Raw genomic sequence first — 14256 nt, forward strand, 5'->3', positions numbered from 1 at the left:
GTGAACTCTGTGAGGGCAAATGGTCTTATATAACATCAAGGGATGTTTTTAGGTAAATAAAGAATTTCCCTTTTTTTTTTTAGATTTATTGATTTATTTAAGAGGCAGACAGACCAGCAATAGGGAGGAAAACCTATCTGCTGATGTACTTCTCAAGTGCTTACACTGCTGAGGTTGGCCAAAAGGCAAGAGTCAAGAATTCCGCCTGGGTCTCCCATGTGGGTGGCAGGAGCCCCAGTGCTTAGATCGTCACCCCCACCTTCCCGGGAGCATCATCGGAGAGCCGGTCAGCTGATTGCATGCCTGGAATGCGGAATTCCAACAGGACTCTGATACAGGCTCTGCATGGCCCAAGCAGCAGCTTCACTGGCCGTAACTCATTGCTCACCCCAGAAGTGCAGGGTTTCCTAATCCTGCTTACTACGAGATGGGGAAACACATTCCTGGGCAAGTGTTTCCCCTCCATTATCTTTTAGAATTGGGAAGTGGCTAGCATGTCTGAAGGGAGTTAAGACTTACCTCCAGAACTCAGCTCCGCATCAGTGGTCTTACCCCACTTGCTAGCTCATGGCATTAGTGACCCTCACTTCCTAGCTTCAAGTGAAGTGAATATTTTTACTTTCTTTTGAAAGTTTTATCATTTTACTTGAAAAGTAGAGTTACAGAGAGATAAGGAGAGAAGAGAAATCTTCATACATTGGTTCCCCCGAAAGTGGGGAACACAATGGTCAGAGTTGGCTGGTCTACAGCTGAAAGACAGTGAAGCTTATTCTGGGTCTCCCATGCAGATGCAGGCCCAATGCCTTGTGCCATCCTCTGCTGCTTTCCCAGGCCCCAAGCAGGGAGCCAGATCAGAAGTGGAGCAGTGGGGATTCAAACCAGTGCCCAAATGGAATACCACTGCTACAGGTGGAGGGCTAGCTGGCTGTGCCACTGTGCTGGCCCCAAGGAGTGATTCTTGTTAGATTGGAATGGAAGGGTTGCCATTTCAGTTGGTGTCGTTTGTTTCTCTTTTTGCAACATTCATTTGTATCTTCTGATGTGTGAAAACTTAGGCCTACAGTAGACATTAGTGTTAACTGATAGAGCACAGAGAAGCTAACCGCATGGATCAGAGCACATTTCCTTTTCCAGTGGCGCCTGCCTGATGTTGAAAAAAGGTCTGAAAGGGTAAGAGGTCATGGGCGGCCGGCCTCCAGGGCTCACGATGTTGCAGGAGGATCTGAGCTGCCGTGCTGAGCAGCTGAGTGTGCTGGGGAAGGCAGAGCCCAAGCCCAAGCTTGGCTTTTCCTGTGGAAGGGTTGGAATGCCAAGTGAGATGTCCAGCACTTTAGGAAGTTTCTAGATTGGGTATCATAAAAAGAGCCTTTAACAAGGAAAGGTACTAATACCTGAAAATGAACCCCAGGAGAAGCAGCCCTCTTTCTGGCCCAAATTTGCATTATTTTCTTTGTGTGCCAGTAAGCAGCATTCTAAAATATATGCTTATTTTCACTTTGTTGCATTCTTAAAAAATCTTTATTTGTTCATTGGATTTTTTTGATAGTTTTATTTCATTTTTGTATTAGATATGACCATGTTTCCATTAGATTTGCTTACTTTTTAATGTGGGGGTAGACTTAAGGGGTCAAATTGGACCTATAATTACTGAGTTATACATTATTAATTAGGACTAGAATGGCTATTTCAAAAATATATCTGTTTAATAAGTGGGTATAACTATTGTAATGCAAACTCCCTGAGCCATTGGAAGGATGTTACTATACAAAGGGTACTTTTTATTGTAAGTCATTGTTACTACTCTGCCCTGTATATATCAGTGGCTGATTGCAACCCAACCTGTACCAGTTATACCTAAAAATTCATAAATGCTAATGATATCACAATGACACCAGTGCCTGGGTGTAAGTGTGTTTTTGTTTAAAACAAAATTTTGTTTAAAACAAATATTCTTTGCAGCCTTTTTATTTGTAGATGTTTTCTTTGTTTTTCTTTTACAGTCTAACGGTCTATTTTCTGTTTTGAAGTTGGTGATATGCGCGGGCCCCAGCACCAGCAGCAGGAAGGTTGCTGAGTACGGGGGCAACACGCTGGGCTATGGCAGCCGCAGCGTCCTAGGAGCTGGCTGGCCGAAGGACCTGGTGAAGGTAGGGTATCCAGTCACAAGCACCTCCAGAACAGGCCCAGGTTCTGAGTGTAATGCCAGGGAGTTTCTGGTGCAAGGTGGCACCATCTTGCCTGGCCTGTGGGCTCCCTCCTCCTCAGAATGGCCCTATTTTCCCTGAGGGACATCATCCCTCTGTCCGCCCCAGAGCTGGGAGCCCTCTTACTGGTCCTGGCATGTCTTTCACTGTCTGTTCAAAGAGCTATGAATAAATCACAGGGCCTGTGTAATTTAAAAGTGTTGAATGAATATTTGCAGTTTGACTAGGGCCTTTGGAGCATTGTTAAACTGCAATGGTCAGGATCATTCTTTGTTATCTGGGTTCCAGAGCTGTTTGCTGTTTATCTGTCTAGAGTAGCAGGCGAGCACAAATACCCATTAAAATCCCAGATCACTCCACATTCTGCCCCAGTCTTTCTTTCACTTATGTTGTGTCCCCTCTTAGAGTCAGCATAGAAAGCATGTTGCCTTGCTCCGTGTCGTCTGAGTTTGTCCACATCTGCATCAGTGTGCCACCTCTTGGTTGGGTGGTGTCTGTTTCTTGCGCTTCGAGTTGTTCTGTAATGCAGAGGAGGTTTCGAACCCTCAGCCACTGTTGTTCAAGAGGATTTGTCATTTGCTTGTCCAGTTGACACATGTGAGTTGGAGAAGTGAAGGGAAAAATGTGAGGGAAAGGACAAAAAAGAATAGGAATCTGGGAAATTTCTTAGGAACTACACTCAGTGTTTGGTGACTTTCCTGTGATCCTGCCCTTTGGGAACAGTGGCACATTTCCCAGGTTTCTTATCCCAAAGCTACCTGGCCAGAAAAAAACACCTAAATATTGGTAATCTGAATGGAAGGAAATAGCATTTAATTAAAAAGCAAGTGAGAGAAAAAGAGTGAACTATTGCTGTAGTCCTTTTGAAAGTAAATTTCTGAAATTCATTGCTGTCTTGAAACTTGTGTGTCTTGTTTTTAAAGTGCATTTTCCCCCCTTAAATTTTAAGGTGGAAGGAGATACTGTCACCTTCTCCTTTGAAATGAGAAGTGGTCGTGAACACAACACTCCTGATAAAGCTATGTGGGGCTTTGCTTGCACAGTTCGCGCTCAGGTACTTCATTCTAACCAATGCTGTGGACAAGACGTGCTCTCCCCTTTGTGCCTTGGCTACGTGCATCATATTTGCCTTGGAAGCAGGGCAAAATACAAACCATTGTTTCATCCATCTCTTCCATTTGACAGTAGTGAAATATCAGTAGTTAGTATTAGGGAATAACACTAAGAGTGATCAAAATATCAACAAAATAAAATAAAACAAAACTAGGAGTGACCTAAATCAACTGACCAGTACAGATGACATTGCTTCCGCGTCTGGAGGGGGACCCAGCCCTGGCATCCTCCCGTGTAACAAAGGACACTCTGGCACTCAGTGCAAGTCAGCACTTGGATTCTGGGTTTTAGGAGTGGCAGTTCTACGGCTCTCACTAGGTACTGGGTCTTAAAACTATACTTTAGGCTTAGAGGTTGCCTAAGGTTTACCAAGCCAAGACTCTCCTGGAGTGGAAAACTTGGTTAGAATGTAAGCTCTGAGAGGACAGGGACCTTTGTTCAGTTCTTCCATGTCTCTTCAGCTACCCAGGAGGCCCTCCCTGGTTCTCTGGTGGACTCAGTGCAGTCACTGACAACCTCCTGGTTGGAGCACAGACTAGATGCCAAAAACAAAACAAAATAGCAAGTATTACTTGAATAGACCCAGCAGAGAGGGAGCTAAGCAAGGACTTGCATATGGTTTATGCTGTATTTAATCTGGAGTCTCATCAGCTCTTCTCTCTCCAGACTTGAGTTTTGACCCATTCAGTGGTCATGCCAGTGCCACCATCTACTCATGGTGTTGGGTGCTGCACCTGTTTCCCATAGCAAAGATAACTCGCTGCTCAGTGGCACCCCCAGTTGCGGACAGTGCAGTGAGGTGCACCAGTGGCAGCGCTCTGCCTGTGACCACTGACCATTGCGGTTTACTCCTGTCTGCATTGTAGGAGTCTTCGGAGGATGTCTCAGGAGGCTTGCCTTTTCTAGTAGACCTGGCTTTAGGTCTGTCTGTGTTAGCATGTTCCATGTTAAGAATCCTGTATAATGGACCAGAAATGACCAAAGAAGAAGAAGCCTGCCAGGAGCTCTTGCGGTCCAAACTTCTGCAAAGGTAATGGAAGATTCACCTGGTTTTGACTATAAAGGAAAAGCAATTTTCTGTGGAAGAGTACCTTACCGCATTTCCCAGCTGGTTGTGCCTCCTGTTTGACAATCTCCTGGGTGTTGTCATCTGGCCCCTACCTCACTGAATGTAAAATTACATCCTGGAACTGCATGGGCTTTTCTCTAAGCCAAACATCGTGTGATTAAGTTGCGGGGTCCCCAGAAGGATGGGGATCCCCAGTAGCTGTGTTACAGTGCAAGCACGGCAATACATCGATTGCAGCATCTGGGTAGTGGGGACCAGATATTGCCCATGCACTGCTTCCAGCTTCTCTGTTTCAAAGTTTATCCAGTGTCGGGGAGGAGGTGGATTTTATCTTGCTTTGGCCTCTGGAGGTTTGGTGAATATGTAACACGTAATGTGGTAATTCGTGTTGAGATGTCAAACTTCAGGTAGCTTTCCAGAAATCTTGGTGGAAGTGGAAGTGAAGAGATTTTTTTCTGTTTGCTCAGGTGCCAGTGGCAGGTGGAGGCCAATGGCGTGATCTCTCCTGCCCTTACTCCAAGCCCCTCTCCACTGCCTCTGACCATAGAGGAAGACAGAGAATTCACCTACCCTGCTGACGTCCTTGTGCCTCCTGTTGGGAACTACTTTGACCTGCCCCGAATCAGGCTGCCTCCAGGAATCATGATAAAGCTCAGGGAAATCTCTGGGCGCGCTAGACCTCAATTCAGACCAAGTATCAAGTATGTTGCTATGTAGCATTTTACTGTTTCCCATGAAAAATGTTTCAGCAATTGGTGTGGGTGTTGTAATGGTTCCACAGGTGCACCTTTCATATACTTAGTGAAACGGGGGGCCTGGTATAAAATTCTAATCTCCTGGTAGACCTCAGGGCCTATTTCACACCGCTGTAGTGAGAAACTCTGAAGTCTGTGAGTTAGCACGCTTCCCCTGTGATTCTGATGCATACTGACGTTGACAAGGTCTGGGTTTCTCTCAGGTGGTTTGAACTAGTAGTCAGCTTCTCCTTCGGTTTCTGTATATCTGAGGCTGGGAAGGTGCTGAAGTGATGTCTGTGGTATTCTCGCTTAAGGTCTGTTTTTGCAGTACTGTGCTTTCTGCGGCAAGATTGACCAAAAAAAGAAATTGACAAAGGGAAATACTGGGAGCTGAAATTTAAAATGAAGTGATACTGAAAGCAGGATTCATTGTTTGAACCCAGTGTCCATGTACTCCAAGCAACAGAAGCCCATAGTACTGCCGAGGATTGCCTTGTTGATAAGGGGTCCTGAAGATCTGCTTTAAGCCTTAGACCTATTCTGATTTTAATATGACTAGCTCAAAACAGATAAATGCTAGAAAATGAAATTTCTTGAATTTTGATTTCCAATTTTATCAACTAATTTAGTTTTGTCAGTTAATGTACTAAATTATTTTCTAATGTAAGACTACCAAAATGCATCATCACATTCAAGCCACTTATGTTATTGGTACCAAAGCAAGTGTGGAAAGCACTTAGTGTATTTAATTCAAAGCCCACATTCTCCAACCTGTAAGATACAGTGTTGGCAAACTGGGGCCTGGTACATCCTGACCAGTTTCCATTGTAACCACAGAGAAGTGATTCAACCTGATGTGATGGAGGAGATGGTGGTATCATGTGTTATTAAGCACTTGAACTTGGTTGATGCACTGCAATCCCTAATAAACTTCCAGTATCAAGAAGAACATGCTGAGGAATATGATCTGCTATGTAAAATTATGGGAGAGACCTTTAAGAAACTTAATGCCATGGAGAGACAACTGCAGGTAAGTGAAAGCAAGACATTTGTATTTATCTATCTGTTCAGCTATAAGATAGCTGTTTATCCAATAACTATAATTTCTTTCCTGGAAATTTCAAGAAATTTAAACCAGAATCCAAATTTTTGAAAAATCAATGTGGGAGCCAAAATTTGTGAATTCAAGAGATTATACTTGCTTTCATTTCGCATCTTTTTATACATTGATTTCATTTTTTTGTGTTCAGAGTGTGGCAGAATTGGAACAGAAATGGCAAAGTGAAGTCGATGATGCCATACAGGGGAAATTGGAGAATAACATGCCTTTCTTCTACGATTACCATTTTAATGAGGTGAGCATGAAGTGTGTGGCTTATCGCTAGAGTGTAGTCCTTTATAGAGCAGAGAGAGATGCTCTGTGCACGTGTGTTAGCTCAAATAATGTCACTTTAACAGAGGGTAGATGAAAATTGACCGAATCAGCCTGTCACTATACAGATAAGCAATCACTAAGTTCTATTTTTACTTAACTAATAGTTTTGTGGAAAACCTAAAGAAATTGTCATCAGCATTAAATTTTGTTTTCAAGCCTTAGGAAAATGAAAACCAGGCAGAATTCTAAATTTAGGTGAAATACCCCAAAAATAGCCAGTGTCATTTATTACCATTTAAATATGAAGTAAGAAATTATGGATGCAGGTGTTTGGCCTGGTGGCTAAAGTACCACTTGGGACACGCCCATTCTGTGTCAGGATGCTTGCAGTGAGCTCCTAAGCTCCCTGTTTTCTGCCTGGCCAAGCATCAGCTCTTCTGGGTATTTGGAAGATCTCTGTCTCTGTATGTTTGTGTCTTATTTTCCTCAAATAGGTTTTTTTTTAAATGTTGAAGAAACTACAAATGTGCATTAAGCACAAAAATATGGATCAAAGGTGATGAGTTGTCTCTGAATTTTCTGTTCCTTTAAAAGTGTGTGCAGTATAACTTGCTTTTGAGAGAACCTGCATGCCATCTTTTCGTTTTTCTTCTTTAGAACAAAATGAAAGAATTAGAACTTTTGTGTTCAATGAAGGAAGTCTCCTTTGATGGAAATGATCTTGAAAACATGGTTCTATCACTGAGGTCAGTGACATAATTACTGTTAAGGCTGATTTATCTCCTTGATGCTCAGAACAAATCGTGAAGGTCTAGTTTCTTAGGAGTTAACATTTATTTTTAATGTGGTGCTCATTTGGTGAATTGGAAGTTTTGATTCTTGAAGTTAGCATAGCTCATTGCGGGTGGAGTGAGGGAGCCGTAAGCGGTGTTGGCTGGCTTACTTCTGCTTGGCGGCCCTCTGCCTTCTCCTAGCCCTTGAAATAAATTTCCCATCGTTTTTGCTAAGCAGGAGAACAACTAAATGAAAGCAGTCTTGCTTTACAGGGAGAAGTTCCTGCAAGAAGTGAATTCTCTCATTCAGAAGCCATCACACCCACTGGCTAAGACGAAGACCTTGGTGAAGAGTCTGATGAACCGTGCCGAGCTGCTGCTGCATGTCACCATCGCAGCCCAGTCAGGGCTCACCAGGAGCATCTCGGGGACTCCTGCGGAGACGCCAGGTACTGCTGCTCTAAATGAGACTGTGCACCTGGGCGCTTCGCAAGGCAAAGTAGGAACATCGTAGCATTGAGAAGCTTGCCTTTCTTTCCCTCGAGGGATTACTTCTCATGAGATCCCTGTGTTGTAGAGTTAGTTGCGCACCTGTGGTCCCCTGTTGCCTGTCTGATGAAGGTTTTCTTGGGAACATCCAAGAACACCCATGACTTCTATATCTATGTACACCTATATCTATATCAAGTTAGGGTTAGATCTAGATATAGATGTAGATATATCTAAAGACAGAGGTTTTTTTTTAAACTATCATTTTTTTTACACTGTGACATTTTTAATGTTTTTATTGGGGAGTTTCTTTTCCTTTTTATTATTATTATCATATTATTGTCATTTTATGTTATAGTTCCATAGGCCCTGGGATTTCCCCAACCTCCTCCCCTAACCTCTGCTCCCTCCGCCCGAGTTCTCTCATATCATTATAACAGCGTAGTTCCTCATAGACGGGTATAAGTCCATCATAGTGGGCAGGGACAGTGGCAGAGTCCATCATTACATTGACAAAACACATCCAACAGTTTCACCGAGAGTCCATCCTCAATCCAGAAGTAGAAATGCATACTGCACCGTATCCTCACTCTATTCCACCAACGTGATTCTTCCCCATGATATATACTGTTATAATCCAGTGCCCTCTGTTTTACATTTATGATCTTGACAGTTTTCATATATATGTTGTTGCATTACTATGAAATCTCTTTACATAGTTACATATATATATAGTTAGGTTCAATAGTTATGTAGTAGACATGTTATGTTATAGTGAAATTAAATGAATTTTTCAACCTTCCTTTGGAAAATAGATATGTTTTTAAGATTTACTTATTTTTATTGGAAAGTCAGATTTACAGAGAGAAGGAGAGACAGAGAGAGAAATCTGTCTATTGCTTCACTCCCCAAGTGGCCAGCCACAACAGCTGGAGCCATGTGAGTGCAGGATCCCACGGATTTGGGCCGTCCTCGACTGCTTTCCCAGGCCACAAACAGGGAGCTGGATGGGAAGTGGAGCAGCCAGGACACAAACCAGAGCCCATATGAGATCCCAGCACACCTAAGGCAAGGACTTTAGCCACAAGGCTACCATACCAGGCTTGGAAAACAGATTTAATGAGATTTTTAATTTGCAAACTAAAATAATTGTTAATCTAACACCTAGATTGTAGAAAGTTGGCCCCCAAAGTCACCGGCGTGCACTGCTGACTGCACTGGTGGCCAGACTCTGCCCAGAAGCCAAGAGTCTCTCCAGTGCTGCTTCTGTTGCCATAACTCCTGAAGAAGCAGGCAGCAGAAACATCAACCTTTCTACTCTTTTTCCAGCATGTAAATCAGCTTCTGAAACCAAAGTGATATCGCATGCTGTCCGGCAGCCAGTTTTTCTCCGCAGCATGTCGGCTCCTTCTGACCTGGAAATGATTGGTAATGAAGATTTGGAATTTACTAGAGCCAATCAGAGGTAATTGGCTGATGGCCAGGGTGGGGTTGCATGAATGCAGGTACTTGAATGCCTTCATCAGAAGGCACTCTCAGAGCCCATGCCTTGGTTTCCTGACCTCTGCACCCTCTGGCTTGCCACAGGCGGCGTCATGTGACCAGCCACCGTAGCAGCTCCTTTACACTCCTGCAGTCCCTGGCCATCGAGGACAGCAGGGACAAGCCCACCTATAGTGTCCTGCTGGGACAGCTGTTTGCTTTCATCGGCACCAACCCCGACCAAGCAGTACGTCAGGTTTTGCAGACTCCAGGTGCTCAGCCACTAGCAGCACAGGGGGCCCAGTGACCATGCGCCAAAGTCAGGTGGATTTCCTTCTTGTGCGTTGCAGGTGTCCAGTAGCAGCTTTCTGTTGGCTGCACAGACAAGGTGGCGGCGGGGAAACACACGCAAGCAGGCTCTGGTGCACATGCGGGAATTGCTAACAGCTGCTGTGCGCGTTGGAGGGGTCACTCACCTTGTGGGTCCGGTGACAATGGTCCTGCAGGGAGGACCCAGGTCAGTTGTTTTGCTTGTCTTCTGCTGCCTTGTCTAGAATGGACTGAAGCCCTACCAGAGATTAGTATTAGGGCATGACGTCACAGTTTCTTATTTACACATCTGTAAGTAAAGCCAGAAAGTCCTGTACTGGAATTGCTGGAGGTTGCTTGGGCCTCTTGGCATTTCTTTAAGGAATTCTGGCCAACAGAGGGTTAGTGGTTGGAAGAGAATATAGTACTAAGTGAAGCACAAGACATTCTTTGGAAACAGTGACTCGAAAAGCTCAAGGGTTTGTAAGAGAAAGTAGCGGTCTTGTTCCTGTCTGTGATGTGTTCTGCCTGTGGGATCTCCCCGTGGTAGACTCAGCCATCCAGAGTGCTGCCGGCTTCCTGACACATTGGCTCATCGGCCACGCTGGTTCCATGGCCGCCCAGAACGGAGTGTGTGACCACAGCTTACTTCCAAAATAGTCTTATAATGCTGGTAGCATTGTTCTTTTGTCTCTCAGTGACAAATGGCATTTTTCAAAAATGCACAAGATTCTAAAGATAAAACCCACCCGTAAATCTACCATCTTAGGATAGTATTTATTACATTATGGTGAATTTTTCCTTTCTTCTAATCATAGCTATCTCCTATATATAGTGCTTTTGATATGTGATATTCTTTTTTCTTTTTTAAAGATTTATTTATTTATTTATTGGAAAATCAGATATACAGAGAGGAGGAGAGACAGAGAGAAAGATCTTCCGTCTGATGAATCACTCCCCAAGTGAGCGCAACGGCCAATGCTATGCCAATCTGAAACCAGGAGCCAGGAGCCAAGAACTTCTTTCCAGGTCTCCTACGCGGGTGCAGTGTCCCAAAGCCTTGGGCCGTCCTCAACTGCTTTCCCAGGCCACAAGCAGGGTGCGGGATGAGAAGTGGAGCTGCCAGGATTAGAACCGGCACCAATATGGGGTCCCGGCGCGTTCAAGGCAAGGACTTTAGCTGCTAGACCACGCCGCCGGGCCCAATATGTGATATTCTCTTAACTTTTTAAATTATTTTAACATTTATTAAACTAATTCTCTTTTTAAAACTGAAGGTAGTTCTATTTACCTATTTCTGTTATTACAAGCAGGATCAGAAGATGAGTGTTTGGCACAGCAGTTAGGATATTGGGCCCCACCTTCCAGTACCAGAGTGCCTGGGTTAAGTCCTGGTCCCCCACTTCCAGAACTTCCCTGCTGGTGTGCACCCCGGAAGGCAGCAGGTGGCACCTTGTGCCTGTGATTCACATGGATTCACTTCTGGCTGGAGTCCCAGGCTCCCGGCTTCAGTTTGTCCCCGTCCTAGCTGCTGTTAGCGTTTGTGATATGAACCAACAGTGAGTCCTGCCTTTCAAGTAGAATGTAAACAACACAAATAAATAACAAAAGTTGATGAACGAAATACCTAACAAAGGAGAAGAAAAATTTTAAGACATACCCATTTGGAAGTCAGTATTATAAAGAGAGGAAGACATAGAGAACGTTCATCCTCTGTTTCATTCTTCAGATGGCTGCTGAACCCAGCATGGGCCAGGCTGACACCAGGAGCCTCCCCAAATCTCCCAGTCATTACTTCAAAAAATTCCAAATATTAAATGAGCCATCTGCTGCTTTTCCCAGGCTATTAGCAGGGTGCTGGATTGAAAATAGAGCCACTGGGACATGAACCACTATCCATATGTGGTGGTGGCATTGCAGGTGGTGGTTTTATCTGCTGCACTATAATGCCTGTGCCACAAAATGATCTTTAAAAACGATTGGATCGTAAGTCTTCGTGAATAAGCACTGACAGTGTTTGTTCTCAATGTTAATTGCTATAGATCAGCCACATGTTGTATTTTATATTGGGAAAATCTTAGTGTGTGTTGACTGTGCCCGCATACTCTGCTCACTTGAATTGCTAACTTGATAGACCTGGCAGCTAATTTATTTCGACCTTGTTTATCTCCTTAATACAATGTGTGTTTAACTGTCAGTTCTGCATGGAATATCATAAATGTGCCTCAAATAAATGGTTTCATTATCAAGTAAGTTTACAATGCATTGGCTGCCATTCCCCTGCTCTTACAGTCGCCCTGCAGTTTGCCTCCCTGCGAGTCCTGCAGCAGAGAATGCTGTGTAGTTGGGGAAGCACTGAGCTCATCTCCAAGATCCTTTCAGCTCTCAGCACCTCTGGGCGACCTAGGTTCTTGGGATGACCTCTGCTGCTCTCCTAGCCACAGTGCCCTCCTGGAAATGGCTCAGGAAGCTTAATCTTGGGTTTGTGGTCCACAGAATTGAAGAACTCACCTGTGGTGGGATGGTCGAGCATGTCCAGGAGGCGTTTGGGGAGACCATGACCTCTGTTGTGTCTTTGTGCGCGCGTTATCCGATTGCCTGTGCCAACAGCATCGGCCTCTTGTGCACCATACCTTACACCAGGTGAGGACAGCAGTCCCTGCTGCCACGTCTAAGTTAGACCACAACATTGTCTGTGAAAGTATTTTCCAATTTAAAAACTGGGACTTGTCACTTTAATTATCCATTTGCAACTACACAAGCTGTCGTGACAACTAAGATTCCTATATAGTCCTTTATTTTGAGTTCCTGCATGACCAGAAGCAGCCAAAAGGATTATGCTATATTGTGAGGAAAGGAAAGGTCAATGAGAAACAGAAAGCCCCTAGAAACTTACTAACATATTTGGGAAAAATATCGACATATTTGGGGAAAAAAAGTAATTGCATATGCACATGTATTTCTTAAGTCAGTATAATTAAAATGTCAGACATTCATGGACTCATTATTTAAAATCTCTTTTGAGAAAACACATAATTGGTTTTGTATTCTGGAAACCTGCTTGGTTCCATTCTTTACTGTTCTATATGAACAGACTGGAATTTGAAGTTCCTTGTTTGTGAGGGAAATCGTGGATACAGGCAAAAGTTCTTGTGTCTGATTGTACAAGACAGTAGGCTCAACTGTACACAGGTGCACCAGCACGTTTTGTGCCGTTTTGTTCATCCGAGCCTCACATGGGAGTGTCCTGAGACTTGATTGTTGCACTGACCTGGCAGGAGTGAAGAGAAGTGCCTGGTGCGCAGTGGCCTCGTGCAGCTCATGGACCGTCTGTGCAGCTTGAGCAGCCAGTCCGAGTCGAGCTCCAGTGAGAAGCAGACCAAGAAGCAGAAGGTGGCCACCATGGCCTGGGCTGCCTTCCAGGTGCTCGCCAACCGCTGTGTAGAGTGGGAAAAAGAAGAAGGTGAGAAATGGGAGACCTCTTTTAGTGCCCAATCTAACTTATAAAGTAAACTTAGGGGGAAGTTTTTCCACAATACTCAGGGCTATAAGTATAACTTGTTTACCCTTTATTCATTCTTTATATGTTTTAATGGCTTGAATGCCTATGGTGTACTTATGTACACCAGGCAGAAAATGAGTAAGATGTTTGTTGTTCCACCGTTTGAGAAATAGGACCTGCCAGGAGAAGCAGACCAGGGAGCAGCCATAGTACAATCTGTGCTGTCATGGAGGGCCGCAGGGGAGGCTGTGGGGCACAGGTGTCCCTGAGAGCCCCTGTGCTGGGAGTCGGGAGGGGTTCCCAGTGGAGAGGATGTGAGTTGTTCTTGAAGGATCCAAAGCAGAACCCACACCGTGTGCGCTGAGGGCCCAAAAACAGCAAGCCAAGTACCAGGAATCACCATCTTTCTGACTTTCACAAGGAATTCCAGGGGGCGCTCTGGAGCTACAGTGAACATGGAAAGGTCCTGAAAGGCCTCTGCATTCAAGAAGAAAAAGATATGAGTTGAAAAAATCAACATATTGTCATCATCAATAGCATAATGATTTTTTCTCTGTCATTCAAAATATTATTCCTTCATTTCATTTGGATTAATTAAGTTTATGTTAGCATTGAATGCTAGTTTTACTGCAAATATTGTCTTAGGAGACACTAGTAGATGTTCTGTGAAACACTGAGCAAGTAAGAGCTAGGCAAGGGATGGGCTTGAACGTGGGGAGGCTGCAAGGGAGCCCTGGCAACTTCTGCAGGCTCACCACGTGTCCTCGGGGTGTCCCTGTGTTTTTCCTGTCTTCACTGTGAAGGTGGCTCCACGGAGGCAGTGCACTCCGGCCTGGCCCGCCAGGTGTCCAGCCTGCTCACCAACCACCTCGCCCGAGCCACGGAGTGCTGCGGCAACCAGGCTGCCGGCAACGATGCCCTGCAGGATGTGCTCAGTCTCCTCAATGACCTCTCCAGGTACGGTGCGTGAACCAGGAGCTGCGGGAGGAGCTGGCGTTCCTGTAACTGAAGGTTTTCAAGGTTTTATTTATTTGAATGACAGAGTGACAGAGACAGAAAGATCTTCCACCCACTTTTGATTCTCCAGAAGGCCACAGCAGCTAGTTCCAGGTGTTGCCAAAGCTGAGAACAGAAACTCCATTCAGGTCTCCCACATGAGCGGCAGAAGTTCAAGTACATGAAGTGTACATTTGCAGAAGCTGA

The 14256-nt window shown here is 44.6% G+C and overlaps 1 protein-coding gene across 2 annotated transcripts in view; it reads left to right on the forward strand.

The window, feature by feature from the left end:
* Positions 1 to 14256, forward strand: part of HECTD4 (HECT domain E3 ubiquitin protein ligase 4) — a 138709-nt gene that overhangs the window by 73017 nt on the left and 51436 nt on the right. For both annotated transcript variants that reach the window (XM_040986966.1, XM_040986967.1), the window contains exons 22-35: positions 2028 to 2147; positions 3154 to 3258; positions 4184 to 4347; positions 4854 to 5087; positions 5961 to 6153; positions 6374 to 6478; positions 7156 to 7244; positions 7545 to 7720; positions 9090 to 9225; positions 9348 to 9489; positions 9593 to 9759; positions 12048 to 12194; positions 12830 to 13014; positions 13857 to 14010. In XM_040986966.1, the coding sequence (XP_040842900.1) occupies positions 2028 to 2147; positions 3154 to 3258; positions 4184 to 4347; positions 4854 to 5087; positions 5961 to 6153; positions 6374 to 6478; positions 7156 to 7244; positions 7545 to 7720; positions 9090 to 9225; positions 9348 to 9489; positions 9593 to 9759; positions 12048 to 12194; positions 12830 to 13014; positions 13857 to 14010 (2117 nt within the window). The remainder of the gene's footprint in view (positions 1 to 2027; positions 2148 to 3153; positions 3259 to 4183; positions 4348 to 4853; positions 5088 to 5960; positions 6154 to 6373; positions 6479 to 7155; positions 7245 to 7544; positions 7721 to 9089; positions 9226 to 9347; positions 9490 to 9592; positions 9760 to 12047; positions 12195 to 12829; positions 13015 to 13856; positions 14011 to 14256) is intronic.

Source organism: Ochotona curzoniae, unplaced genomic scaffold (genome assembly GCF_017591425.1).
Source record: "Ochotona curzoniae isolate NIBS_2020 unplaced genomic scaffold, NIBS_Ocur_1.0 contig_46, whole genome shotgun sequence".
NCBI lineage: Eukaryota > Metazoa > Chordata > Mammalia > Lagomorpha > Ochotonidae > Ochotona > Ochotona curzoniae.